At 35.8% G+C, this 27,629-nt stretch overlaps 6 protein-coding genes across 10 annotated transcripts in view; 5 read left to right on the top strand and 1 right to left on the bottom strand.

The window, feature by feature from the left end:
• The window catches only part of LOC105314392 (coiled-coil domain-containing protein 28B-like), a 2,747-nt gene extending 2,307 nt beyond the window's left edge, over nt 1-440 (bottom strand). The window contains exon 1 of the mRNA XM_011408546.2: nt 186-440. Within this exon, the coding sequence (XP_011406848.1) occupies nt 186-414 (229 nt within the window). The 5' untranslated portion in view covers nt 415-440. The remainder of the gene's footprint in view (nt 1-185) is intronic.
• LOC100640765 (60S ribosomal protein L24-like) overlaps nt 1-1,865 on the top strand; it is a 3,081-nt gene extending 1,216 nt beyond the window's left edge. The window contains exons 1-4 of one of the 2 annotated variants that reach the window (XM_003389817.3): nt 419-509; nt 603-678; nt 1,352-1,651; nt 1,698-1,865. In XM_003389817.3, coding sequence (XP_003389865.1) covers nt 505-509; nt 603-678; nt 1,352-1,651; nt 1,698-1,790 — 474 coding nt within the window. In that variant the 5' untranslated portion in view covers nt 419-504 and the 3' untranslated portion in view covers nt 1,791-1,865. Of the gene's footprint in view, nt 1-418; nt 510-602; nt 679-1,351; nt 1,652-1,697 lie in introns of those variants that run through there. The other variant, XM_020002306.1, reaches the window with a different exon arrangement.
• Nucleotides 1,866-1,900: 35 nt separating this feature from the next.
• Nucleotides 1,901-10,624, top strand: LOC100641060 (AT-rich interactive domain-containing protein 1B-like). 2 transcript variants are annotated; one of them, XM_020002305.1, is made up of 10 exons: nt 1,901-2,037; nt 2,156-2,454; nt 3,087-3,365; nt 3,767-4,378; nt 4,433-4,474; nt 4,537-4,621; nt 4,686-4,780; nt 6,162-7,403; nt 7,570-7,657; nt 8,706-10,624. In XM_020002305.1, exons 2-10 carry the CDS (start codon nt 2,158-2,160, stop codon nt 10,340-10,342), a joined length of 4,377 nt encoding a protein of 1,458 aa, XP_019857864.1. In that variant the 5' UTR covers nt 1,901-2,037; nt 2,156-2,157; the 3' UTR covers nt 10,343-10,624. The 2 variants fall into 2 exon arrangements, with proteins under 2 accessions (XP_019857864.1, XP_019857863.1); XM_020002304.1 differs by having other exon boundaries at nt 7,567-7,657.
• A 76-nt stretch (nt 10,625-10,700) lies between these two features.
• Nucleotides 10,701-17,574, top strand: LOC109586134 (uncharacterized). 2 transcript variants are annotated; one of them, XM_020002308.1, is made up of 14 exons: nt 10,701-10,746; nt 10,795-10,908; nt 10,952-11,032; nt 11,081-11,123; nt 11,226-11,355; nt 13,109-13,239; nt 13,416-13,446; nt 13,486-13,592; nt 13,662-13,719; nt 13,766-13,866; nt 14,180-16,279; nt 16,391-16,447; nt 16,541-16,816; nt 17,346-17,574. In XM_020002308.1, the coding sequence occupies exons 1-14, from the start codon at nt 10,705-10,707 to the stop codon at nt 17,351-17,353; spliced, it is 3,279 nt and encodes a 1,092-aa protein (XP_019857867.1). In that variant the 5' UTR covers nt 10,701-10,704; the 3' UTR covers nt 17,354-17,574. The 2 variants fall into 2 exon arrangements, with proteins under 2 accessions (XP_019857867.1, XP_019857868.1); XM_020002309.1 differs by lacking the exon at nt 13,766-13,866 and having other exon boundaries at nt 13,662-13,727.
• A 52-nt stretch (nt 17,575-17,626) lies between these two features.
• Nucleotides 17,627-22,569, top strand: LOC105314390 (mitogen-activated protein kinase kinase kinase 7-like). Its single transcript, XM_011408543.2, has 16 exons — nt 17,627-17,690; nt 17,739-17,852; nt 17,897-17,977; nt 18,027-18,069; nt 19,192-19,321; nt 20,080-20,207; nt 20,516-20,546; nt 20,597-20,703; nt 20,868-20,925; nt 20,976-21,076; nt 21,164-21,278; nt 21,433-21,550; nt 21,711-21,770; nt 21,823-21,878; nt 22,275-22,368; nt 22,423-22,569. Exons 1-16 carry the CDS (start codon nt 17,649-17,651, stop codon nt 22,462-22,464), a joined length of 1,320 nt encoding a protein of 439 aa, XP_011406845.2. The 5' UTR covers nt 17,627-17,648; the 3' UTR covers nt 22,465-22,569.
• A 1,072-nt stretch (nt 22,570-23,641) lies between these two features.
• LOC105314389 (uncharacterized) lies at nt 23,642-24,945 on the top strand. 2 transcript variants are annotated; one of them, XM_020002310.1, is made up of 6 exons: nt 23,642-23,841; nt 23,931-24,031; nt 24,177-24,291; nt 24,409-24,515; nt 24,564-24,619; nt 24,853-24,945. In XM_020002310.1, the coding sequence occupies exons 1-4, from the start codon at nt 23,792-23,794 to the stop codon at nt 24,491-24,493; spliced, it is 351 nt and encodes a 116-aa protein (XP_019857869.1). In that variant the 5' UTR covers nt 23,642-23,791; the 3' UTR covers nt 24,494-24,515; nt 24,564-24,619; nt 24,853-24,945. The 2 variants fall into 2 exon arrangements, with proteins under 2 accessions (XP_019857869.1, XP_019857870.1); XM_020002311.1 differs by having other exon boundaries at nt 24,409-24,521.
• Nucleotides 24,946-27,629: the final 2,684 nt, after the last annotated feature.

Genomic DNA, 27,629 nt, shown 5'->3' with positions numbered 1-27,629 from the left:
TTTTATATCTTCTTTAACCTGGAGTGTCAACTGTAAAATTTATTCCAATTATTCTCCCCATTCCACCATGTACATTCTTGCCAGGCAGTCATAGCTGCTCTCCCGGTTGAATACGCTCATGCTGCAAGAGCTCTATTTTTTGCAATGTGGTACCCTTGTTCACAATTATTGTCATAGCAACATACCAAAAGCATTGAGCTTTCCTTCCTCAAAATCCTCCAAAAGTTGTTGAAGTGCTTTTTCAGATTCTCTAAGTGACTCTGTCTGTGATCTACTCTTATGCTTCATTGATGGTCCCTTTGTCTTTGATGGACTCTTTGGAGGATCAGTACGGGAGGACTCACTCACTGGAGGAGTAGGAGCTTCAACACGAACCTCAGTCTCTTGTATTTTAACATCAATAGGTGCCGCCATTTTAATAGGCGTGGAAGAGGGTGCGGTTACAAAGAAGGTGTGGCTGGAAAGTTCACGTGGTGATGGTGCAAGAGTGAAAAGGGACACAAAATGAAGTAAGTGTATCTTCTTCCATCTCTCTCCTAGTAATGTCTCTAGTCTGTATGCTCATACTAACCTCTTCATTAATGTGCATATTGTCTTGATAGGGTAGAATTGTGTAATTTTAGTGGGTACAAGATTCATCCTGGCCATGGGAAGAGATATGTGAGGATAGATGGAAAGGTAACTACATTGCAGTCATTATATTAATAAATTAGCCCTGTTTTTATCTAATATATACATAATATGTATGTTGAGCTCATTACTGGTGAATGGGAGTACACAATATTACCATACCTGCATGTACATGTAGCTGAGGTGGTCTTACTTGTGCTGCATAGATGTACCATTACAGAATTTAGACACTGAGTTACTGATAAAATCGATACAAGAGGATTAACAAATAATGATAATAGTTTGACTTCTGTTTAAGTTGTCACTATCTAATATTAAAAATGTTAATGATAAAGAACCAAGCAAGTGTCTTTCCTTTTTTTATCTCATTCAACTCTAATAATGATTACTCATCAGTTTCTGCCTGTTTCAATAATCAGTGTAGTATGAGGATTTTTGAATGTTTTATTTCTGAGGTTTATGTTGTGTTAGGTAATTGTAATACTTGATTATTAGACTTGTACAATGAGAGTTCTATTGTCCTGTTTTTCTTTCATTTTATAATGACGATTATGATCATCACTTCCTTCAAGTGTTTTAAGCATTGCTTAAATGTTTATAGTAAAATAACCACAACAGCTGTAATAATGATAAATATTTCTATATAACCAAGACACGATTATGTACTTGTACTTGACTACTTGTAGTCTTTTTACTACATTATCCATTGTTTTATTTTTAGGTGTACAATTTCATTAGTGGAAAGTGCTCAAGGTCTCATTTAATGAAGCGTAATCCTCGAGAGACCCCGTGGACAGTATTATACCGTCGGAAGCACAAGAAAGGCACTCAGGAGGAGGTCACTAAGAAGCGAACCCGTCGCATGGTGAAACACTCTAGACCAATCCAAGGTGCTACGCTACAAGAGATCCTAATGAAGAGGAACCAGAAGCCTGAAGTACGCAAGGCTCAGAGGGAACAGGCTATAAGGGCAGCTAAGGCAAAGGTGGCTGAGAAGAAGGAGAAGCAAAGAGCACAGAAGGTGAGTGGAAGTGTTTGTGTGTTTGTTATTGTTTATACGTTGATAGGCTCAATTGAGAGCACAGACTAAGCAACCACCTAAAGGAGGTAAAGCAAAGATGCCAAAGCAAGGGAAATCTGGTGGAGGTGGAGGAAGATAAAAGAACTCTCTCTATTTTCTCTTTCTCTGTTTATTATTATTATTACTAAAAAATAATGCAAGATGGCAAAAGTAATTTTTTCTCCAAAGAGGAAGTGCTCGTTTAATTAGATCCACACGTGGTGGCCGTAATTAGTGAGCCGTGTATACGGTATCTACCCACAATGGCAAAATGGCGCTCAGAAGTAGAGAGACAGATCTTTTGAAAGCTTCGTAGGTATCTCTAAGAGCACCAAGACTCCTCACAAGTAAGACATAAATCCCACAATGCGTTAGCTAGCTGCCGTTCCGTCTGCATCATCTGGCCTTAAAGCTTATAAGCTTTCGCTTTATGTGTGTTAATGTCACCCCTGTCCGTCTTTGTAGAGATGTATCCACAGTTTGCAGATGGTCAGACGGTTAGGGGGCTCCCTGATATGGGTAGGAACGCGGCCAGGTTCCCCTACCATCAATATTACCACTCAAAGATGCCGGAAGGACTCTCTTCGTACCCTCCTGGTATGCCTCGTCCTAATTTAAATCCGTACGGCGGTAAGCCGCCGCACGACCCGTTATACGGTGGACATATGCCCTGGAACTCGATGATGGTCCCGCCGGGAATGGTACCCCCTCAAATGCAGAAGCCGATGATGACCAACAAGCCGGACTATTCCTTCCCTGGGCAGGTATGTGAGGACATTAGCCTTTCCCACTAATTAGGAGGGATTTGTATGTACCTCTAAAGCATTGGGTATAGACAGCAGACAGTTTGTGAATGGGTTTAGTTTGCTTACATGCCTTTCTTAGCAGCAGTATTAGGGAAACTCCCTACTTTTGTAATTCCCGCCATCCCCACTAGTAACAATACATATATAAGTGTAACTGTATAGTTGGCATAAAGACTAGACCACATTTATACACTAGTATACAGTCCTTTCCCTTATATGGAAGTGATAGGTGCATATTGTGTACATTATTAGTGGCTGGACAATGTTAATAAGGCTTGTGGTTTCTTAGTGCCACTTGTGTTCCCCTCCTACCCCTCTTATGTTCTCTTTACCCCCTTCATGGTCTCCCTTGTGTGTCTTCCACTTTCCACTTATAACCATTCCCTGTATGTTTTACTTGCCTCACATGTTGACCTTTGTCACTTTGTTTTTTCACTTCAAATCAATTCTTTCTAAATCTGGTAATACTTCTTTATTTTACCTTAAACTCTTTCCCACTCTGTCTTTCTTTATTCTGTATACTCCTCTTCCTTCCCTCTCTCTCTTTTTCCCTTTCCTTTTCTCTCTCTCGCTCTCTCCTCTCTTAATAGGATCAAATGTACAGACCGCCCTATCATCCGGAGATGATGAACAGTGCTGGGGCTGGTGGGGGTTTCCCCGGGTACATGTATCCTGTCGGTGCGTACCAGCATCAGTCGTCCTATCTCCCACCTCCCTCTATGCCTCCTCCTCCTCCTCCCCCTCACCCTCACCATCAAATGGATGGATATGGTATGCCCCATCAGACTAACAGTATATGGGACGGATCCTCTTCTGTGTCTTCCGCTAATCTGAATAGCCCTGGTAGGAGCTGGTCTGGTGGCCATCAGGTACATAGTAATAACTTTTCTTTATTTCATGTGTACATGTACATTTTCATATGCATGTACATGTACGTATATGCATGCTTGAATTATTAATATTTATTTTTATTCATCCTAACATGTACATCATGTACATGTCTTCTTTTGGCTGTTTATTTTCTCATAATTATACTTTAGCCTTCTTTTACATGTATGCATGTAATTATTTTTATTTTAGCTAATTGTGTAGCACAATTAATGTAACAGATTCATCGTTGCTTTGTACATGCACATGTATTATTTTCACATTCATTGATTAGTTACATTTCATATGAAAATCACAAAAGTACATGTACATGTACATTTTTCTCATTGTGTACCTGTACCTATATGTATCTATTATATAAAATGTTTTTTTTATATTTTAGGAGATCATGAGTGACGCAATGCATCATGCTCCTCCCCCTGCCCCTCCCCCTGGCTATCAGTCCTCACAGTCTCCCCAGCCGGCAGTGGGTGGAGCTACAAATGAACTACAAAAAGGTTCATCTGTCTCTAGTCTCAAGGACGCTCTCTCTAACCCTCCTCCTCCTCAATCCTTACATGATTCATCATTATCCACTACTAGCAAGTCCTTTCAGTTTAACACGCCCTCTTACTTATCAGTGGGTGGGCCCGGGGAATCGATGGGCCACGCCTCTCCTCGTACACCTAACGCCGTGGGTACTCCCGACCCTGCCACTCCCAGTATTCCTGGTATTATTCCAAATAATGAGCCCTCCTCGTCTCCTCTTCAGCCTCCACAGCAGCAGAATGATCTTGGTGCTCATGGAAACGGGACGTCACGTCCTACATCTCACAGCCCTTTTGAAGTTGAGTCTATTTTAGGTTTTAAGGATTCTAATAGCGGAGGGAGTGGGGGTGTGGCTGGGAGTGGAGTCTCGACTGAGAACGGAGAAGCCTTTTCTTTTTCAAAATCTCCTCACGAGAAGTCGATATCTCCAACTTCCTCTACTAACAGTCCAGCAATTACTAAAAAGGTAAGACCACACCCACACGACCACGCCCCTCATTTATTTATTACTATTACATAGACGAGGACTCCATCATTTTCAGCCGTCACCAGAACTCATCCAGTGAGTTTTCTAATTAATGCCCACCTCACTTTTATTCTTATTAATGCACATCTCACACACAGTCTCTTGCTAATCAGTACAGTATGTCTGATGAGCCTGGTAGGAGAGATTTCCTTGATGCCATATTCAAATATATGGACCAAAAGAGTAAGTTAGAGGTTTATCTCCTGATCCTTTCCTTATATACAATTTCACTTTTCCTTTTTTGTAGATATTCCTTACCTAAAGCCTCCCTCCATCAGTAAGTGTGTCCTTGATCTTTATAAGACTTTCACAGCAGTACAAAGGCTAGGTGGATTCACACACGTGAGTGGTACAGTATATCACAGTTATTGACTGCATGGGAACATGTGGTGGTGGCCCACACCTTTCAGTATGATAGGCAGTGGCATTCCTTTGATGTCTGCAATGTGTAGAATGAGCCTTATGTACACACACACACATTACTGACAATAACATGTGTATATGTACATACACATGTGTGTGTGTGTTTGTCTGTACTTTGTACTATTGGAACACTTGTTGCTCTATAGTATATGGGCTGATTATGGCATAGTAGCACACTGTCCCATCTGTTGCTTCACATGTTATCTCTGTGTACTCTATTCACTGGCTCTCTCTCTTCTATGACTATTGGCCTTCTCTCTCTTTCTCTTATTTAATTTCTCTTCAAGAGTGTATAGTACTAGTGTGTGTGTGTGTGTGTTTGCATTTGGTATTGATGCATGCGTATTTGTGTAGCTTGACAGTTTCACAAATTCACAATGCAACGATGCTACATGATTAATAAACTGTGTGGGTGAATGACTGCATGACCTTTAGCATCATAATCTAATTATTTTGGTGTACATCGTGCATGTACTGTACATCTGTGCTTATACTCCATAGCTTTACATACATGTAAATGTAATCGAATATACATGTGTACATGTTTGAATATTATTGTTCTACTACATGCGGGGTTTCCCACAAAGAGTGCTAAGAGAGCTAAACAGCATGATGCTTCATGAAGCTGACACAGTATATACACATACATGTACATGGCATTTGGAGCAACTTAAAAAATTTGTAAAAAAAATCCAAACTTGATCAGAATCAGTTCAAACTTTCTACACAGCATAAAAACAAGTATATGCATTAGAAAAAATTATAAAAATGGAGAATTCTCTCCTTTTCATTTTTGACGAAATTTAACCGAAATCCCTGTACTATAGTACAGGGACTTTAGCTGGTTTTTTTTAACAACTTTAAAAATTTGTAGAAAAATTCAAAATTGATCGGAATCAGTTAAAACTTTCTACACAACATAAAAACAGCTATATGCATTAGAAAAAATTATAAAAATGGAGAATTTTCTCTTAGTGATTTTTATCGAAAACTCTGTACTATAGTAGTACAGTGTCTTTCAGGGTCTTTGGCCCAATTTTTGAGCAACTGGACAATCCAAATCCTGTGGGAAACCCTGAGTGCATGTATGTGAATATACTACATGTATGTACATGTATAGTTGTTAAGTGATAAGTTTCTATAGTATTTCACACTAGTTGTGCTTCTGTGTGCATACTCTATGTGATTTTATGCCATTAAGTTTATTTCAACATTATGATAAGGTGTACTTTCTGTAGTATATAAGTTAAGACTCAGTGTACTAATATGACTATGAGTACTCCTCTCTAATTGTTTGTAGGTTGTTGATAAGAAGCTTTGGAAAGAAGTCCTCAAGTCATTCTGTACTTCAAACAACCCGAGCTCAGCCTCCATGAGGACTCTATCAGAATATTACGTCAAAGTCCTCCTCCCGTACGAATGTCACTTCAGTCACACCAACTTCAGTGACTGCATGTCACACTACGAGCTCTCCCATCATCCCCAGTCCTCCCACCCTCCTCCTCCTCCTCCCTCCATTGCTGCTAACACTGTTAATAGTAACAGCAACGAGTCTACTACTTCGGAGCCCCTCCCACCTCCTAACGAAGAGATAAAGGACGAGAGTGACTCCAATAAACAACAACAACAACAACAACAAAAGGATCAAGACGAGCAACAATTAGATAAACTACTGGACAGCAACAGTGTCATATTCTCCGAAGACTCGTTGCCAGATATCAGTGTACAGGAAGCGGAGTCAGTCCTAGGGATACCAACGTCTAGTTCAGGGCCTCAGCCGACCACACCCTCTCCTTCCTTTCCTCCCGGCTGGTCTTCGCCAGGTGGAGGAGGAGGAGGGGATCAGGCTCCATCAATGGGTGAGTCCCCAATGGTACCTAGTCCTTATCAGTCCGGCCTCGTTCATCACCACTCTGGTGGGTTCCCGGGATATTACGGTGGGGGGGCCGGGGGTATGTCCGATTACTCCCCGTACCAACAGAAAACCATGTCCCTGTACATGTCACGCGGTATGTATCCTGGCTATCACGACGACGGCTCCTATAATTATCCAAACATGATGATGCGCTCACGTATGGATGAGTACAACCAGCATGCAATGGGAGGGATGGGAGACTGGCACTGGACACACCCCTCAATGCAACAGAGACCACACCTACCTCCCCCTCTACCGCCACACCTTCAGTCGATGATGTTCACTCCTCCTCCTCCTCTCTCCCTCTCCCCTCGTCCCTCCACTCCTCACCAGCAGCACACTCATACGCAGCATCATCAGTCTTCAGGAGCATCGCCGGCCGGCCCTGGGGGCGTGTCAGTAGGAAGAGCTATGAGCGAGTCTGATTCATCTTCTCCGGTACCGATGGATCCCATTAAGATTGTGGTCACTGATCAAGGGGCTCCGAATCAGACTCCGCCCACTTCTGCCGTCGATAAGGTCATGACCACGCCTCCTCATAAGAACCTGGAGAAGGATATTAAACCGGTTCCACCTCAGCATGGATCAGTGAAAGATATCAGTGAGAAATCATCACCAATCCATCAAGTTAGTCATCAGATTGTACATGTTATTTTTAAGTGTATACTGCACATGTAGCATGTTTTTAGTAATTAAACATGAGTTTATTGTTTTATTTTTACTTTCTTTTTTTTTTCATGTACATGTACATGTTGTGTATTTTTAATTTATTGTTCTTATTCTTTTCCAGCAGCAGCAGCAGTTGAAGAGACCAGTGGAGCCCATTGAATCTCTCCAGCCTCAACTCATCAAGAGAAGACGATTAAACTGTGACCATTGTGGTAAGCATTCTATTATTTATTATAATTATTATTATTTCATTACTGTACTTGTTTTTATTAATTTTTATTAAATCATTAATACAATATTTAATGTATTTTATTGTTATTTCATTAATGTGTTGTTGTTCTTGTATGTGTTCCTGTACTTGCTGGCCTGTGTACTGTGTACATGTACATGTACATATGATTGGCATTTCGTGTAGTAATGAACTGAATGTGTTAAGAAAACACTTGAAGCTGGTAGACATGTTTATAGTGGGACAGCATAAGCGTCGATAGTAGCATGTACTCCTTTCACATGCAACCATATCTACTAGTAATACTAAGAACTACTGGATTGAGTGGATTTATCATTAAAAGTCATTATCATAGCAAGTTGATGGGTTACATATGGATGTATGTAAATTTTTAAAATATTTGTATGTTGTAAATTCCTATTTTACTTGTACTTATTGTTTTATTAGTTTCTTAATTTTTGTTACTTGATTTGTGGGTTCTAGGCGTGTTCCCAATTAAGCTAATTGACTGTGAAAGTTCTACTCATGAAACTGTCAAACCACGAAATTACTATACAGTGTAGTTCAATGATAATTATTTGGGTATTTCTTTTGTTAGATACATTTATACGTGTGTGTGTGTGTGTGTGCATCAGCTTTTGATTTGAGTAATTTTCATAATAGTCACTGGTTGGCACTTTTCCTATTCCCCATACATATATACATGTATATAGTAAAATTTAATATCTGAAAGTGTAAATTGAAATGGTGAGTGTAACCTTGTGGACAAATCTTATTAAAGCCTTTCTAATTAGAATATCTTAGTATTAATTATTATCAGCATGTAAAGATCTTGCACAATACATAAGTACATTATTTTATATTATTAATTTATTATTACATTATTACATTATTTTATTATCATCATCATCATCATCATTATTATTATTATTACTATTGTTGTTGTAGTTGTTGTTGTAGTTGTTGTTGTTGTTGTAGTTGTTGTTGTTGTTGTAGTTGTTGTTGTTGTTATTATTATTGCTTTATTTCAGGTAATGTTCAGCCATGGCATGTCATGATGTCTCTCAAGTGTGGGCTCCCAGCAGAATCAACCTGGGCACTAGACACACTCACGATACTCCTTCATGATGATAGAACTGTCGGGTTCTTTTACCTAAAACACCACCACAGTCTATTAAACACGCTAGTCAATCACTTCAACACTTGTCTCTATCAGATATTTGGTCATCCTTTCCAACAGTTGGACAAGTTTGATTCCAGCACGGCCTCCACAGACTCCACTTCCCCGACCGCCTCCGTCTATCATCACTCGTCTAATGACGTTAGATTAGGACTGGCCGATCACGTCTGCCACTTTTTACAGTCCTCTGCTATTATTGATGTCCTTGCTGAATCACTACCACAGTGCCACCCTCTTGAGAAGCTTGAGAAAGACAAGAGAGTCTGTCAGCATGTTGACGAAACTAAAGTTGATGAGCTCTTGAAGCGTGATGCCCTCACTGAGAGAGTTCTGCTACACTTGAAGACCCCAAGGAGACTAATGGCACGTAGTCCTATACAGAAATACTTCCTGCCGCCACAGCCGGAAGAGGAAGAGTCTGAGAGTGTGGCTAAACCTGCTTCACCTCTGAGGGAAGAGAATGAGGTGTTAAAGTGTGAGCCACTTCCATTGTGTCTGATACCCTCACAGCAAGAAGCACTGAAACATCGTACACTCTCTCTGTCTAATATACTCAGGTCCCTCTCCTTTATACCGGGGAATGATTTCGAATTCTCACAGCATCCAGGCCTCCTTATCATACTAGGACATCTTTTATTGCTACACCATGTTCATTTGCATTCTCAGTCTTCTAGTAAGAGCTCTGAAGCTAAGAGCAGAGAGGAGGAGGAGGAGGAGGAAGAGGGAGGGGGAGATAGGTTAGATGCTGATTTATCTTCCCCTACTATCACAGAGGAGTATTGGTGGTGGTCTTGTTTGGATGTCCTCCGCGAGAATACGTTTGTAATACTAGCTAATATCGGGGGCCAGCTTGATTTCTCATTATATCCTGAGGCCATCACATATCCACTGTTAACAGGTCTGCTCCACTGGCTAGTGTGTCCCTCGTCTGTGGCCACTGACCCACTCCCTGATAGTGCCATGGTCTATTCACTCTCTCCTCAGAGACTTGTCGTTGAGGCTCTCGCTAAAATATCGATCTCGGAAGCAAACGTCGACTTCATACTGGCCACCCCTCCTCTAACACGCCTTGATTTAGTGTACTCTACGCTACTCCAGTTTGTAGGTCAAAAGAAGTACCCTGCCGTTCGTCAGTTTGCACTGGTACTTCTCTCTGATTTGGCACAAGGTAGTGAAGGGGCTAGTCGTATGATAGGCCAGCAGAAGATGACCCTCCCTTTGCTGTTGGAGTGTTTGGAGTCGTCTCTTAATATTTCTAAGACGCGTTACATGTCAGCTCAATATGCTGATGATGCTAGTGCCCTCTCACTGGCCATGTTACGTCGTGCTGCCGTCACTCTTCACTGTATTGCTAAGGTTCCAGTGAACAGGATCTCTTTCCTTCCTTATTGTAATCGTGTGCTGACACTTGGTATGTCTGACGCTTTAGATCCTTCTTTATCTAGTATCCTCAGCGACGTTCTTTACGAATTAACACGACTATTATAGTATCTTCTCTCTTTCTTTATACACTAATACACTCTCCTCTTTTTTTCTTTTTCTTTCTTTCTTTTTCTTTATTCACTGATTCATCCTTTCTCTTTATTTATCTTCTTTCTTTCTCTCTCTCTTTCTCTTGTTTTTTTGTGTGTGCATGCTTTACCCAACATGATAAGTATTGAACAGTAATTTGTGTTCTTCAATCATTTTTGAGACGTCTAACTTAATAATTTTTTCATTATGCTCATCATTCATTTTTTGTACAATAATAAGTTTCTCCTTAAAAATTAATAACGATGAAAAGGACAGGAGGGTGTGGCTAGCTCTTATTATTATGGGTGTGGCTAATTAATAAGAAAGATAATATAAAAATGGAGGTTATTGCTCCTAATCAATTGGAGGATAAATTGATGGTAAGAGGCTTCATCTGTGAATTACTCTCTTTACAATGTGTTTTATAGCTAGGCAGTGGTGCCTTTGGTTGTGTGTATCAGGCAAAATGGCGTTCTAGGCCAGTAGCAGTGAAATATTTTAATTCAAAGACGATAGGAGATGATCCTTGCTTTGAAAGAGAGGTGAGTAATGATCGAGCTAGCTCTTCTTTTATTGTTTGTGTAGATTGAGGCTCTCACTCATCTTCAATCACTTAAACATCCAAATATCATTAGAATGTTTGCTAGAGGGACTGAAGGCCCACAGGTATGACACATTCTTTCTCTCTTTCATTTTATGATTTCCTTGTTATAGACATTTATAGTCATGGAAGTTGCTCTTTTCTCTCTTGATAAAAGTATGCTACTACATACATGTACATGAATCTTGTCATGCTAGAATATTTTGTTAAAGATTCTTGCACATAATTTATAACTTCATGTAATCTTTTTTGCTTTAGTAATACATGATCTTAAGAAGGAGTATGATTATAATTTCAATCATTTTATGTCATGGACGTTGCAGCTGGCCCTTGCTCTTGAATGCTGCCATCATAACAGTATCATACACAGAGATATCAATCCAACAAAGTAAATCACTAATAAATTTTTAATATAGATTTACAAATGAATGGGGAGATTGGTGGAAGAGTAGAACATGCATGAATGCTCATAATTATGAAACTGGGAGATATCTTAATTGACTTACATATAATCTTTCAGCATGAGGAACCCATGCAAAAGGCTGGTCTTTTTGTGACCTGAAGTTGAAGCCCCTAGATCATTTCTAAGATTACATTCTCCCACTTGTGATGTACGTGTATATAGTTGTTCTCAGTTGATTTGAACTGGAACCAAAATATCATTCACATACCCACGCAAGTATGGCTGCACCAACTGCCAAGCAAACTGTTTGTATGTCAGAAATGGCAACTAGCAAAATTTAAGTTAAAATTTAATTTCATGTGATCTGTTTCCAATCCTGGTTATGTTCATAGCCATAGGCATAGGTATGAAGTTTGCATTGGGGGGGGGCAATCACACAAATCTTGGTACAAGTACCTCAGAGAGGTGTTGGACTTCAGTACAAGTACCAATGTACATGTACTTGGCCCCAATTGCTTGTGGTACATGTTTTAATAGCAATTTTAAAAACAATGAAATTAATGTCAAATAGATTTTAAGAAGCAATTGTTAAAACTTGTTCTCTATCAGGAACCTTTTTTACATGTACATTATCCCATCCCCCCTGGCCCCTATTTATAAGTTACATATACATGTATATACAGCCATGATAATAAAATTATCATGGAACATTAGTATAACTGTTCCTGATAATTAGTTTGAGATCAGGCTCCGTACATTAGTTTCCTGTTTCCCTTTAGTCTAATATCTACAAATGGTGTCTTCATTTTGTTGCTAGAAAGCTTAAAAACCACTATTTGTTTGCTCTGGCCACACCCACTTTACATAATGGGCATGCCATATAGCAGTTTTGTGAGGATAATAATTTTCACAAATGACCTGTATCTGGAATTTGGCAGAATTAATTTTTTGCGAATTTCCACTATTCTGCCATCTTGTACCGTATTAAATTGATTTTCAAGGAATTTAATTTTGTGAATCTTGAAAAATCCACGAAATTTTTTATCCTTCAAAAAAACCGCTATACAGTAGATGGATGGTTGCTAAAGTGTCTTAATCCTGTTATTTCTCTAATACAATGTGTATAGAAGAAATGGAATTGTTCACATGCAATTATAGATAATCTTAGGAATGACCTGGGGTCGAAGCCCTAGGTAGTTTGAACTTTTAACATAGCCACTTTAAGTCAAAGCATTGATTTGAAATGACTAAAACTTTGGCATCAATATGTACATGTACATGTATCAAAGAGTGGAATAAAAATTTTGAAGTGTTTTAAACCTAATTTTTTGGCCATTTTTTTCACCAAATAAGTACTATTATTAGATGTCAATAACATTTAAGAAGTCACCAGAATTGGTATAACTTTCTACATGATATAAGTTCATCAATATGTATTGGAAATTTTATTTCATTACATGTAGTATATACAGTAGCTAGAAAATTTGGTGGAGCAAAATTTTGGTAAATTTGGCAAATTGATATTCATTTGCCAAAATTTTATGATAGGGCTTTGTAGCAGCATGCACATACATGTAGTTGAAATTTCGGCAAATGTTAAAAATTTTTCCAAAATTTTAACCTCTAAGCCTCTTTTAGAGTCAATTGACTCAATTCACCATAAATTTTGACACTCCAAATTTTCTAGCTATAACATACATGTACATGTAGTAATAAATAATTGTTTATCATTTTGTAGTCTGCTCTTATTTGATGATGGAAGACATTTGAAAATCTGTGATTTTGTAACTGCTAAACTTCTTGATGATGCAGCATTTACTGATACATTCATTGGAACTCCTTATTACTTGGCACCCGAAGTAGTAGAAGGTATAATGCCTTCTGCATTAATGAAATACCTTTTTTCATTTTTCCTGTTATGATTTTATTATATGCATGTATACATGTATATTAACTAATAGTATGTAGTTCTGTAGAAAGTATCAAATATCTTTAGTAGTAGTAATTGTACTTTTTAATTTTGTGGACATCATGTCTGCATGTAGGTAAACATTCATTTGAATGCGATGTGTACAGGTAAGTAGTTATTAATCATGTGATTATCATGTGATGCAGTTTTGCTGTTACTCTGTGGGAGATGATCACACGACACAAACCAACTCTTGATCTCAATCAGGAGGGACAGCCTCATCCTTATAACGTCTTCCGTACAATAGGAAAAGGTACTTAAGTTAATAGTAGCATACACTCATCATTCCCTCTCTTTCTCCCTCTTTCTCTCCTACTATTAGGAGCAAGGATGCCCACTATTATAGGTATACCAAAGTTTCTATGGGAGCTAGTGACAAAGTATAATAGTATGTGTATATACATTGATACATGATGTGTTCATTAGGTGCTGGGCACAGCAACCTGTTGATAGACTGTCCTTTGCTGAGATTGTTAGGAAATTAAAGAGAGTACCTTACAAATTTAAAAATGAGCCATTATCATCTCGTTAGTTTTACTTACATGTACATGTATTTGTATTTGGCACAAGCCTGAATTATATGGTGGTCATTTTTCATTGAAAGTGGATTGGCTAAATTATAAAATAAAAATGATGAGTAACAACAGCTTTCTAGCACCAAAATAAGGCAGATACGCTTTTTTAGCAGCAAGAGAAAGTTAAGAGTTTAAGAAAGTAATTATGTTTGATTTACAATGCTTTGCTTGTTCCATGCAGTTCTATCATAATGATTTGCTAATTGTCATGCATGATTACTAGCTTAGGCTTGCCCTTAAATGCTCTACGTTCATTAATTTTTAGGAATAGAAAATTGGCTTAAAGAAGGGGAAGTTGAGCTAAAAGTTACTCGTATCAATATGCATGGTGCACCTGGAGCTGGTAAAACATGTTCGCAACGCCTCCTACTTAATGAGCCACCACCACCTTGGGACAAACTTACTGATAGTACATCAGTAGCTTGTCCTGCTGTTCAAGCAACAAGAATATCTATTGATGATAAAAATAGAAAGTGGGAGAAGGTTGATATTGAAGATTTACTTCATCAGCTGGCATCTACAGAAGTAGATGAAGTACCAAGGTCTGAAGATGATATATCTGATAGTTCAGATGAATTATCAGAGGAAAAACCAGCAACAAACGAGCCACCAAAAAAACCAACCAAAAATAAACGAAGTGAGAGTGAGTCAAGTGAGACTGAACCAACTGAGAATGAACCAACCAAGAATGAGCCAACCAAAAAGAAACTAGTCCAAAAGATATCAACTGAGAATATATCAACTGAGAATAAACTAACCAATACTGAAGTTGGTGAAAGAATTTTGCATGCTTTTAAAACTGGAAAATCTAAAAAGTTAAACGCAAATTGGGTGTATTTTATTGATTCTGGTGGTCAACCTGCATATCGAGAGTTGCTGCCTCTTTTTACAAAAGCAGCTGCACTGAATATTATCACCATTGATCTCACTAAAGGTCTAGATGAGAAGTCCAATTTTCAATATCGCATTAGTCAAAATATGTTTCCTATTAAAACAAAGCTGCATTATTCTAATCGTAGTATAATTCGATCAACAATTAGCTCTGAAGCCATGGTGAATCCCATCAAATTTCCTTATGTCTCTGACATGCCTAAACACCATCATTATCTTATCCTTGGTACTCGTAAAGAGTTGGTAACTGAGGAAAAGCTCAAAGAAATGAATGAAAGTCTGATCAATAGCTCTAACCTATCTCTTAAAAGTGTCATTTGGAATACACCTCAAGAATCAATTATATTTCCAGTTAATACAATGCTCCCTGCTGGATCTAAAGAACGAGAAGATGCTAGCATGGAAATTTGTACTGAACTTTCAAACTGTAGAGTCGAAATGACAATTAAGTTACCGATTCGATTGTTTACTTTTGAGATATCACTACAGTTAGAAGCTGAGAGGAAGAAACGAAGTTTTCTTACAAAAACAGAAGTGATTAAGATTGGTAAATCTCTTAGACTTGATGAAGAATCTGATATCATTACAGCTCTGCAATATTTACACAATGTGACTATCATTCTTTATTATGGTGATGTACTAGAGAATTTAATATTCATTAATCCTAAACCAATTCTCGATGTTCTTTCACGTCTAATAGCTATCACTTATGTTAGTCAAGCTAAGATACAGTCCATTGCTGATCCACCTCCTTCTCCTGGGGAGAAGAATAGTCTCGTCAAATTAGGTCTTTTTAAAGAAGAACTTTTAGCAATTATTGGTAAACAAATTTTTAACAATGATTTTCAACCATCTCACATGATCACTCTTCTTAAACACCTTCACATCATTGCAGAAGTAGAAAACAAAGAAGAAGGACACTATTTCTTTCCTTGCTCATTACCATCTTGTGATAAGATCGAAGAACCTTCAACGAAGATACAACCACTTCTTATAGCATGGCAGATTGGCAATAGCGGCACAAAAACTTTAGCCATCCCACAAGGGCTATTTCCTTTAACCATTGTACACCTTTTGGAGCAAAGAGATTATGTAGACTTCACTCCAGTAGGCAAATCATACTACAGATATTATGATGCCATGTCACTTCATGTTTACATAGAAAAGAAAAAGTACACTATAGATATTGTAAATTGCTATACACATATCAAAATATGTTTTTATGATTGCAAGAAAGCTTGTCCTCAAATTCGTAAGTTAGTCATAGAAGCTATCAAAAGAAGCAGCAAAAATCTTGACGTTGATGATAATCACATCTTTGCATTCAAGTGTGCAGCAGATGAACAATGTTATTGCATTGTCAAAGAAGATTATTCTTCTACCATATGTACTCATTGCCGATCACCATGTGAAGTACTGGAAAGTGATGATGATAGCTGTAGATGCTGGTTTAGTGATCAAATCTCCAGTCCAGGTTAGTAATATACACGTAAGACAAAATAAATTTATATATGAACCATTAGTATCACTTTCGTTATTCAGAATGTTAAATCATTTTTCAGCAAAAATTATTTGTATTTTTTAGGAGTAGAAGCATCAGATGCACCTAGCAAGAGACATGGAGGACAACCCACTGAATTAGGTAAATAAATATAAATAATAAATATAATGTTATAAGTATAATTTATATAACATGCTTTAATCTACATCTAAGAATGATACTATTTTCCATTAGATACAAGTCATCTTATTGATATACTTGATTTACTATGGGATCATGGATATTCTGGTGTTGATTATTATTTTCTTGGTCTTCGTTTGGGTCTGCTTCCTCGTACACTTGATGTTATTAAGGAAAATAACAAAGATGATGTTCGTGGATGTCTAACAAAGTGTTTAACAGCATGGTTGGAACAAAGAGATAATGTAAAGAATAGAACTTATGATGCATTAATACAAGCATTAAGGAAGATGGGAGAGAAGGCTGTAGCTGATGGAATTGAAAGAAATAGTAAGCAAATGCCTCTAAAGAATAGCTTGAATTAACAATATTTAAGAGTTTATGACTTTGTACAAGTGAATAGCAAACTATAGCCATTTTGCCATATGGAAGTAGTTGTGATGTACATGTAGGTAGATGTCATACAAGGATATGAAGCAGGATTTATGATATGTGCATGTCCCCAGATATGCCAATGAGTTGTAAGAATAATGGCCTTACTCATTATTGATTTAAGCCATAGTTCCTTTGTTTCATTTGTGCCCCATTTTTCCAAACATAGATAAAAATCCTATCTGTTGCAACCACTAATAGTCAAACAATAGATATTACAGATTTCAAAATTTTTATTGAAATACTGTTTTTTATATTAAGTTTTCAAAACGTCATTCTCATTCAAATATATGAAATCAGTATCCTCACCTCTCCATATGCATTGTCATTGGCTCAATCCCTTTTGCTGTACTGTTGCTCACACCAATTTTGATTGATCAAAAATAATGAAACAAACATTTATTTTGTTTAACCTTTCTTTTGTTAGGAAATTAGAGAATCAGAAAGCTAAAATCAGTGTATTGTAGCTACAAAGTTTTACTATTATAGTACCTTCTCTAATGCACTCTCCTCATTTTTCTCTTTTTTCTTTTTATTCACAGATTCGTCCTTTCTCTTTATTCATCTTTCTCTCTCTCTCTCTTTTGTTTTTGTGTGTGCATGATAAGTATTGAACAGTACTAGTACATGCAATTTGTATTCTTCAATGAGTTCAATCAACTCAAGAGAGGCCAGGCCCAGAAGGTGTGGCTGACTTTCATGATTATGGGTGGGGCTAATTAATATAAAAATGGAGGTTATTGCTCCTAATCAATTGGAGGATAAATTGATGGTAAGAGGCTTCATCTGTGAATTACTCTCTTTACAATGTGTTTTATAGCTAGGCAGTGGTGCCTTTGGTAGTGTGTATAAGGCAAAATGGCGTTCTAGACAAGTAGCAGTCAAGTATTTCAATTCAAAGACAATAGGAGATGATCCTTCCTTTGAAAGAGAGGTGAGGAATGGCCGGCGCTAGCTCTTCTTTTATTGTTAGTGTAGATTGAGGCTCTCACTCATCTTCAATCACTTAAACATCCAAATATCATTAGAATGTTTGCCAGAGGAACTGAAGGCCCACAGGTATGACGAATTCTCTCTCTCTCTTCATTTTATGATTTTCTTATCATAGACGTTTATGGTCATGGAAATAGCTCTTTTCTCTCTTGATAAAAGTATGAACTTACATGCACATGTGCATGTATCTGTAGTATGTGTAACAATGCATGTGAAGTTACCTCCAATTTTCGTTACATTTTCTGATATTGATGTACTTATGCTGTGTAGAAAGTGAGCTAATTCCAACTTCGAATTTTTGAGTTTTGGCCATTTAAAATTGGCAAAATTCTGAAAAATACCCAAGGCTATATAGCCCATGGTTTTTTTTTTTTGAAAAATGGCTCTAAAATTACCCTAATTTTTTTATTAAATTTTCTGATACATATTGATGTACTTATGCTGTGTAGAAATTTTGAGCTAATTTCAACAAATATTTTTCGAGTTATGAGCATTTTTTAAAACAGCCATTTTTTAAAAAATACCCAAGGCTATAGCCCATGGTTTTTTCCAAAAAATGGCTCCGAAATCACCCCCAATTTTTATTACATTTTCTGATACATATTGATGTACTTATGCTGTGTAGAAAGTTTGAGCTCATTCCAGCTTCAATTTTTCAAGTTACAGCTATTTTAAAAAAACACCAAAATTCTAAAAAAATTTCCAAGGTTATAGCCCATAGTTTTTTTCAAAAAATGGCTCGAAAGTCACCCCAAATTTTTATTACATTTTCTGATACATATTGATGTACTTATGCTGTGTAGAAAGTTTGAGCTGATTCCAATGTCAAATGTTGAAGTTACGGCCTTTTTTTAAAAAATGCAAACATTTTGAAAAATACCCAAGGTTATTATAGTGCATAGTTGTTTTCAAAAAATGGCTCCAAAATCACCCAAATTTTTATTACATTTTTTGATGCATATTGATGTACATGTACAATGTACTGTATAGCGGGAAATTTCGGAGGGATTTAAATTTGGCAAATTGCTAAATTTTGGTGGTTGGCTAATTTTAATTTGGTAATTTGTAGCCACGTGCCATTGAGCATCCGCATAATGGCTCAAAATGGTGGATTTTTTTTAGCAAAATAGCTTTCAAAATGCCAAATTCACCAAATTTAATTCCCTCCAAAATTTCCCGCTATACGGTATATTATTATGACATGCCATCTGAAGTGCTGGTAATAATAGAACATTTGTACACATAATTTATATCTTTATGTAATCTCTTTTCTGCTTTAGTAATACATGAGCTTAAGAAGGAGTATGATTATAATTTTAATCATTTTATGTCATGGACGTTGCAGCTGGCCCTTGCTCTTGAATGCTGCCATCATAACAGTATCATACACAGAGATATCAAGCCACCAAAGTAAGTTACTATAATATGCGCATAGAATAGATGCATGCACCAGTTATGGGACACTTGAGGTAATTGAATTTTCAAATCTTATCATTGAAATTACCGGCAGTGTCCCATAATACAAACTGTCTCATGAATTTGGTTAAAAGAGGATAATGCTCATAGTTATAGAAATTTTATCAAAATTAGATTTTTTAAATTAATTTTTAAAGTAGCTCCAAAATCAAGCCAAAGTACTTGTACGGGTGATCAGCCAAATTTTGTGAAAAATGGCAAGAAGAGAATTCTCCATTTTTATAATTGGGTGTTCAGCCAAATTTTGTCAAAAATGGCAAGAAGAGAATTCTCCATTTTTATAATTTTTTCTGATACATATAGATGTACTTATGCTGTGTAGAAAGTTTGAGTTGATTCCGATTAAAGCTAGATTTTTTATGAATTTTTAAAGTTTCTCGAAAATTGGGCTAAAGTCCCTGTACTATAGTACAGAGTCTTCGGCCAAATTTCACCAAAAATGAAAATGTGAGAATTTTCTATTTTTATTGTTTTTTCTAATACATATCCATGTTCTTATGATGTGTAGAAAGTTTGAGTTGATTCCAATCAAAATTAAATTTTTTATGAATTTTTAAAGTTGCTCCAAAATTTGAGCCAAAGGCTATTATAGGCTATATATAGGGTATTTTATCACAAATTGCTTGTAGATAATTGATAATTTTTAATTTTTGCAATATTTCTGATATGTATGCATATTTTTATAATCGCAGTATGCTCCTGTTTGATGATGGAAGATGTTTGAAAATCTGTGACTTTGGAACTGCTAAACTTCTTGATGCAACATCTGCTGACACATTCATTGGGACTCCTTATTACCTGGCACCTGAAGTAATAGAAGGTATGATGGCACTGCATGTACTACTACTAGTGGAATGTAATGAAGACTATTGTGCATTTATTATAGTTAATTTCGCATGAATCTAAAATTATTTTTCTGTAAAATCCCAATATATTCCAAAAATAGAATGGGAGCCTTTCTCACATAAATAAAGTGTGTCTCAGTTAGAAGCTGAGAGCTACTTTTAATAGAAGCCTCTGTCTGAATTAATGTTAAAAAATAAAAGCCTTGAGGGATTATATGGTATTATTTTAGAATTAATAATATTAAGTGATAAAAATAATAATTGTGTACACTTTTATATGTAGGTAAACATTCAAACAAGTGTGATGTGTACAGGTGAGTAGTTATTAATCATGTGATTGTCATGTGATTATCATGTGATGCAGTTTTGCTGTTACTCTGTGGGAGATGATCACACGACACAAACCAACTCTTGATCTCAATCAGGAGGGACAGCCTCATCCTTATAATGTCTTCCGTACAATAGGCAAAGGTACTTAAGTAATGTACAATATGTACTCACTCATTCTCTCCCTCCCTCCCTCTCTCTCTCTCTCCCTCCCTCCCTCCCTCCCTCTCTCTCTCTCTCTCTCTCTCTCTCTCTCTCTCTCTCTCTCTCTCTCTCTCTCTCTCTCTCTCTCTCTCTCCTACTGTTAGGAGCAAGGATGCCCACTATCATAGGTATACCAAAGTTTCTATGGGAGCTAGTGACAAAGTAAGAATATAATAATACATGTGTTTGTTAATACATGATGTGTTCATTAGGTGTTGGGCACAGCAACCGGTTGATAGACTGTCCTTTGATGAGATAGTTAGGAAACTAAAGGGAGTACCTTACAAATTTAAAAATGAACCACTATTAACTCGTTAGTTTATGTACATTTACCCACTCATGATACAACTAAATGTATATGTATATTTTATGATTCAAGTCATTCATTCCTTTATATTAGGTCGAAGGAGTAAAACTGAAGTTGAGAAGCCACCACCATCATCAGACATACATCAGATCAGAAGACCAGACTCTCATCCTCCTAATCAGATGGTTGTTGCCTTTGATCCTGACAGGTATACACTATGATAATTTGCACTTCTTTATATATTTCATTGTAATATGTATGTACGTACATTGTACTTATTAATGTGTACGTACATGTACATGTACATATGTATGGTTTTACCTATATTTATTTTTTTAAAGTTTATTTTATTGTTTTTTTAGTTTTGAAGTTGTTGATAATTTTGAAAGTACATCTGACGATACGTTAGTATCTATTGAGCCAAAACAAGCCAATCCTTCATCTCAGTATTATATTGATGGACTTGATCCTGATCGACAAGTAATAATTTAATAATCTAGTGATTATTTCAATTTATTTGTACTACATGTACCTCTTTATCCTCTCCTCTCTCTTTCCTTTTATACTCTTCATATACATTATAATTATGGTATATTCTCTATCTTTTCTTCCTTTCTTATTATACATTGTACATGTATAGCCATACATTCCAATAGAAGGAAATCAAGAATCATATCAAGTATACATGCAATACAAATCAGTAAGCAATCTCTATAAAGTGCTATCTCATTTATTGCTATTATCATTTGTAGTATGTAGAACAAAGGTTTAAGATACTGTATGAGATGGGACAGTTAGATCAAAAGAGGTAACTATTGTATTGAATATTGTATTATCAGTGAGCTGCATCTGCTTTATTTATTATAATGTCAGAGTTGAGACTGTTAATCAAATTCCAGTGAAGCGTTACAATGCTAGTAGTGTGTACGTGTACATACACATGTAGTTTATAGTCTATTTTAGCTAGATTAACTTAGATGTACTGTACCATGTATCGTAGACCCATTACATCAGTTTTTCAAATGACAGCATAAGACTAACCCAAATCGGCCTCGTGTGTTGCTCTATGAACTGATTCATTGCAATGTACATGTATAGAGTTGTGTTTATTCTAAACGAGTGTATCAGTAAACTTTAAGGGGCTGGTCCCTAGTAGCTCTATCATTGGCATTACACACATTGACATTACATGTGACATTAATAGGATTGAGTTAGACAATGAGCTTCATGGTGAAGAATTAAAAAGTACAAAATCAACAACATCTTTTCATCGCTACAGTTCAATACTACAAGAAAACGTAAGTTAATACAAACTAGAGTATACAGTTTATCTGCTGTGTTATTCTGTTTAGCGGGAGCTAGAGGAGGAGCTTAAGAAGCTTAGATCATTATGATAGTAACTGGTTCTTAATTATTGTATGTAATGTTTTGTCCTGTCTCAAAATTTTTAACATTAATTGAATTAATCTAAATCAATCAAGCTGATTTACACTATGCAATCCCATATTGTCACTGTTTATTGTTGCTGACAGGCCACCCAACATGCCTATCATATTCATACTATTGACTCATTCATGAATAATTTTATACTAAAATTAAATTTCCTTTGAATGATGTCTGCCAGCATTCTTTATTGTTGTGGCGTAAACATGTTTATGGGTACATATTGCTCATGAATAAAATTATGAGCAATCAAATCACTCAGTAGTGATAACTGTTATGTATTTTGTGCTGTATTTTGTAAAGTGGCTTAGTTGTAGTTACTAAATTTTGTAATTTTAACACATGGTAGATTTTGTGGGGGTGGTATTAATAAAATTTGCTGATTATAGTACCCATAATTAAAAGTCGTCACATTCCTCAACGTACAGTAGTTTTAAACACTATGCATGCTTAAAGGCGGATTTACAATAATTACAATAGGCTTGACATTACGTTGACGCTGGAGTAGGATTTGATTCTATTCTAGCGGAAAGCATGTGTCAAAAGGTCAAATTGCCCATGCTTTTGATTAAAAATTGACGGTACGCTAGCCTAATGTCATATTGTAAATCCGCCTTTAATGATGTGGCTGAGGTGTTTTCAATTTTGTCAATTTATTTTTAAACTGGCTGTGTCATTAACAATAGATACAGGTCTTTTTGCAAATAACAATTAAAAGTTTTTGCTAGTTAGAAGGATAAAAGCTCAGCTCCACTTCCTTTGTTAGTTTGCTATAACTGTAAATCTTTTTTAAGGATTTTATTTCTCTAAAATGCCAATATATTATTTATTCAAAAAATAGAATGGAAGCCTTTCTCATATAAATAAAGAGTGTCTCAGTTAGAAGCTGGGAGCTACTTTTAATAGAAGCCTTTGTCCAAATTAATGTTAGAAAAATAAAAGCCTTGAGGGATGTATGGCATTATTTTAGAATTAATAATATTAAGTGATAAGAATAAATAATTGTGTACAATTGTATATGTACATGTAGGTAAACATTCAAACAAGTGTGATGTGTACATGCAGGTGAGTAGTTACCGTAGAGCAGTTAATATTTGCGAATATTAATTGTCCTACGGTATTAATCATAGCTTCTAATGTACAATATGTACTCACTCAATCTTACTTAATAGCCTTTACATAATACATTTACAATGTGTACTCAGTCTACTCACTCATTCTCTCCCTCTATGTCTCTGTCTCTGTTTCTCCCTCTCTCTCCTACTATTAGGAGCAAGGATGCCCACTATCATAGGTATACCAAAGTTTCTGTGGGAGCTAGTGACAAAGTATGTATAATAGTACGGTATATACATGTACATGTGTACATTGATAATACTACATGTATATGTACATTGATACATGATGTGTTTGTTAGGTGTTGGGCACAACAACCTGTTGATAGACTGTCCTTTGATGGGATTTTAAAGAAACTAAAGGGAGTACCGTACAAATTTAAAAATGAACCACTATTAACTTGTTAGTTTAATATGTACATGTACTTTTTTATCAATACATTTTCCCACTCGTGATACAAATATAGTTGTATCATTAGTGGGTAAATGTGTTGATACATGTATGTACATGTGTATTATGATTGAAGTCATTTGTTCCTTCATATTAGGTCGAAGGAGTAAAACTGAAGTGGAGAAGCCACCACCATCATCAGACATACATCAGATCAGAAGACCAGGCTCTCATCCTCCTAATCAGATGGTTGTTGCCTTTGATCCTGACAGGTATGCACTATGATATCTTGTATTTCATACACATGTACATGTACATATACTTGTATGTATAGTTTTGCCTATATTTAGTTTTCTTTTTTTTTAAGTTTATTTTATTTTTGTTTTTAGTTTTAAAGTTGATGATAATTTTGAAAGTACTTCTGACGATATGTTAGTGTCTATTGAGCCAAAACAAGCCAATCCTTCATGTTGATGGACTTGATCCTGATTAACAAGTACCGGTACATGCAACCTATCTCATTTATTTCTATCATCATTTGTAGTATGTAGAACAAAGGTTTAAGATGCTGTATGAGATGGGGCAGTTAGATCAAAAGAGGTACATGTTCATTGTATTGAATGTTGTATTATCAATTTCCTGCATGTGGTTCAATCTTGACCTGATTCCAGTACTAGAATGAAGTTACAATACTAATGGTACATGTGTACATGTAACTTGTACATGTACACGGATGTACATGCAGTTTGCAATCAGTGTCAACTAGAACATTTTAGCAGCTTATAGGGCCATCATTGACATTATATTTATCATTCTGTTAACTATACTATTAGGATTGAGTTAGAGAGTGAGCTTCATAGTGAAGAATGAAAAAGTACAAAATCAACAACATCTCTTCATCGCTACAATTCAATACTACAAGAAAACGCAAGTTAATACAAACTAGAGTACAGTTTATCTGCTGTGTTATTCTATTTAGTGTGAACTAGAAGAGCAGCTTAAGAAGCTTAGATCATTATGATAGTAACTGGTTCTTAATTATTTGTATGTAATGTTTTGTTCTGTCTCAAATTTTAACATTAATTGACTTAATCATGTTACCAAGACAACCATATACACAATGTACTATGCAACGATTGTGATTTAGATTATTGACTGTCTTTGATAGCATTGATGATAGCCCACCCAAACATTACAGACATATTCATACTATTTATGAATAATACTATCACATTGTAAGGAAATTGTTTTGAATCATGAATTAATTCTTACATTCCAGTAATTCAAAGTAATGATATACATAACTTAGTCGGAACTACACTGTAGCATTTTTATTGTTGTAGGATAAAAATGTTTATATTGCTCATGAATAGCATTCAAATAATGACTTAATAATAAGTTGTGTAGTATCTGCTGTTAGTTTATTAGTACACATTTATGTAGTGTATGTGTACATAGATAATAAATGCTATACCTGTGTGTTACTATGTATACAGCCCTCAATAGAGTGTTTTCATAATAGGCACAATATGCTAGAACTAACTTGTTATCTCATTTAAAAAATAGTAGCCATTACAGTACCATACTACTAAGAATACATGAAGGTGTAGCTGTGTAAGGAGATTGTAAATATCATAAATTAGTGGCGTTTAATAAATGTGCTTTGAATTCTTAATAGATAGACCCTCCAAGTGCACATCAAGCAGCCATTTTCTAATTGCATGGTTTCAACCCATTACCATAATAGCAAGTTATTTTCGTTGATCAATGCATGTATTTTGTGGTTTGCTCCCAGTTAGGCAATTTGTGGTTCACAGTTTACATAGCCTATAAAGAGATGATGGTACTTCAATAGTTTTGGGGGTGGAAATTTTGTAGTAAGCCCCAAAACCACAAAAATAAAGCACCACAAAATTACCCACTATACGTATATTTTGAAATTGTTAATTCATTATTCCCAAAAAAAGTCAGTATATACACTACACATGTCATGATATTTATGTACCTATGCTAGGCTGCTAGCTGCTTTCAATGCTGTGTTTGTACATGGGAAAACATAGTTTATCAAAGCAACTTTTCAAATTCAATAACTTGTTGTTATCCACTCTTTTGTGTCAAATACTGCATGTGTGCATGTACCTGTACTGTACTTACATGGTATACATGTACGTGTACAATAACAACAGCAAATTGTACATCACAATGGTCATTATGTGATCATTGTATTGTGAACAAATTGCTTGTCAGTTTTTTAGTTTTGATAACTATTCTAGTAAATCTCAAATGCATGTTATGATTGAATGCATAACTTGTACAGGAGTACATTTACTCTTGATAACTAGTATCACTTAATATAACTTCTATGCTTTTATAAGTGCATGAAACTGTAGATTTTAACATAGTAAATAAATTTGACAAGGATGATCTCAATTGTGCTGAAATTTTCTGTCTTGTTTTTAACTATTTGGCCTGTAACTGGAGCAGGTAAATCATAATAATTACAGAGATCAATTTACAAATCATCTCAGATATATCAGTTGCTCCTATATCAATGACTGCTCCACTTTACACATCAGTTAGTTTTCAGTGCATTGGAACTGGAGATGCATTGGCATGGCTAATAGAAGGTGTTTCTATTACTGATTTGGTCAAACAAGAGAGAAATCTAACGATCAGTAACAACAACAGTAATAGCACCTTATCATCAGTTCTAACTATCAATACTCTACCTACTAATGATGGAATTCATATTGGATGTATTATAATATCGTTTAACCCTCATGATGCCGTGCTGGCTGAAGTTGTGCTTACTATTCAAGGTAAAAACATAATAGTATTGAATGTTTTTATTTTTGGCCATATTAGGTGTAACATCCATTGAAGATTTGACTTTAAACTTTACTATGGATAACTACTTTTTTATATCTTGGTTACCTCCTATATACTACTCAAATGATGTTTCTGCTGCATCTCTCGTTTATAATGTACTTGTTGTCAATAGTAACCATGCTCTCATATTAAATGAAACTGTATTCAACACTTCAGTCGAACTTGCTAATATCACAGAATGTGATACTTACAATGTCAATGTGACTGCATTTGTTGCACAGTACAAATCTGTAACTACCACTGCATCTGGAAAAAATGAAATACAAAGTAAGTTTTATCAAAAATCTTTTTAATGAACTATATTTGTTATAGGTTGTTTGATTGATGATGAAAAAATTGTTTATTTCTCAAGGAGCATTTCTGCAGTTTTGATACAAGTATGAATTACAAATATGCAATAATCAATGCAAAGAACTATTTAGGTAATGTGTTTACCTTTATTATGCAATGGCACTGTAATTTTTTGTGAAGCTTCATCAAATGGTCAGGTTTACCTAGACCAACTTAATGTTAGTGAAGTGAAAATAGAGGATAATCAAATGATGATAAATTACACTTTGGACCAGTTGATGCCATTTAGACACTATAATGTGACTATAAAAATATTAGATCCAAAGAAGAGCATTAAAGCTCAAGACAATTCAATTATTTGTAAGAATAGAATAAAGAACCATTGTGTTTAAATTAAAACTCTTTTCATAGCTACTCATTACATACAAGT

This window comes from Amphimedon queenslandica, unplaced genomic scaffold, assembly GCF_000090795.2.
Source record: "Amphimedon queenslandica unplaced genomic scaffold, v1.1 AMPQUscaffold_12940, whole genome shotgun sequence".
In the NCBI taxonomy this organism is placed as follows: Eukaryota; Metazoa; Porifera; class Demospongiae; order Haplosclerida; family Niphatidae; genus Amphimedon; species Amphimedon queenslandica.
This window is presented reverse-complemented; position numbering and strand designations above follow the sequence as displayed.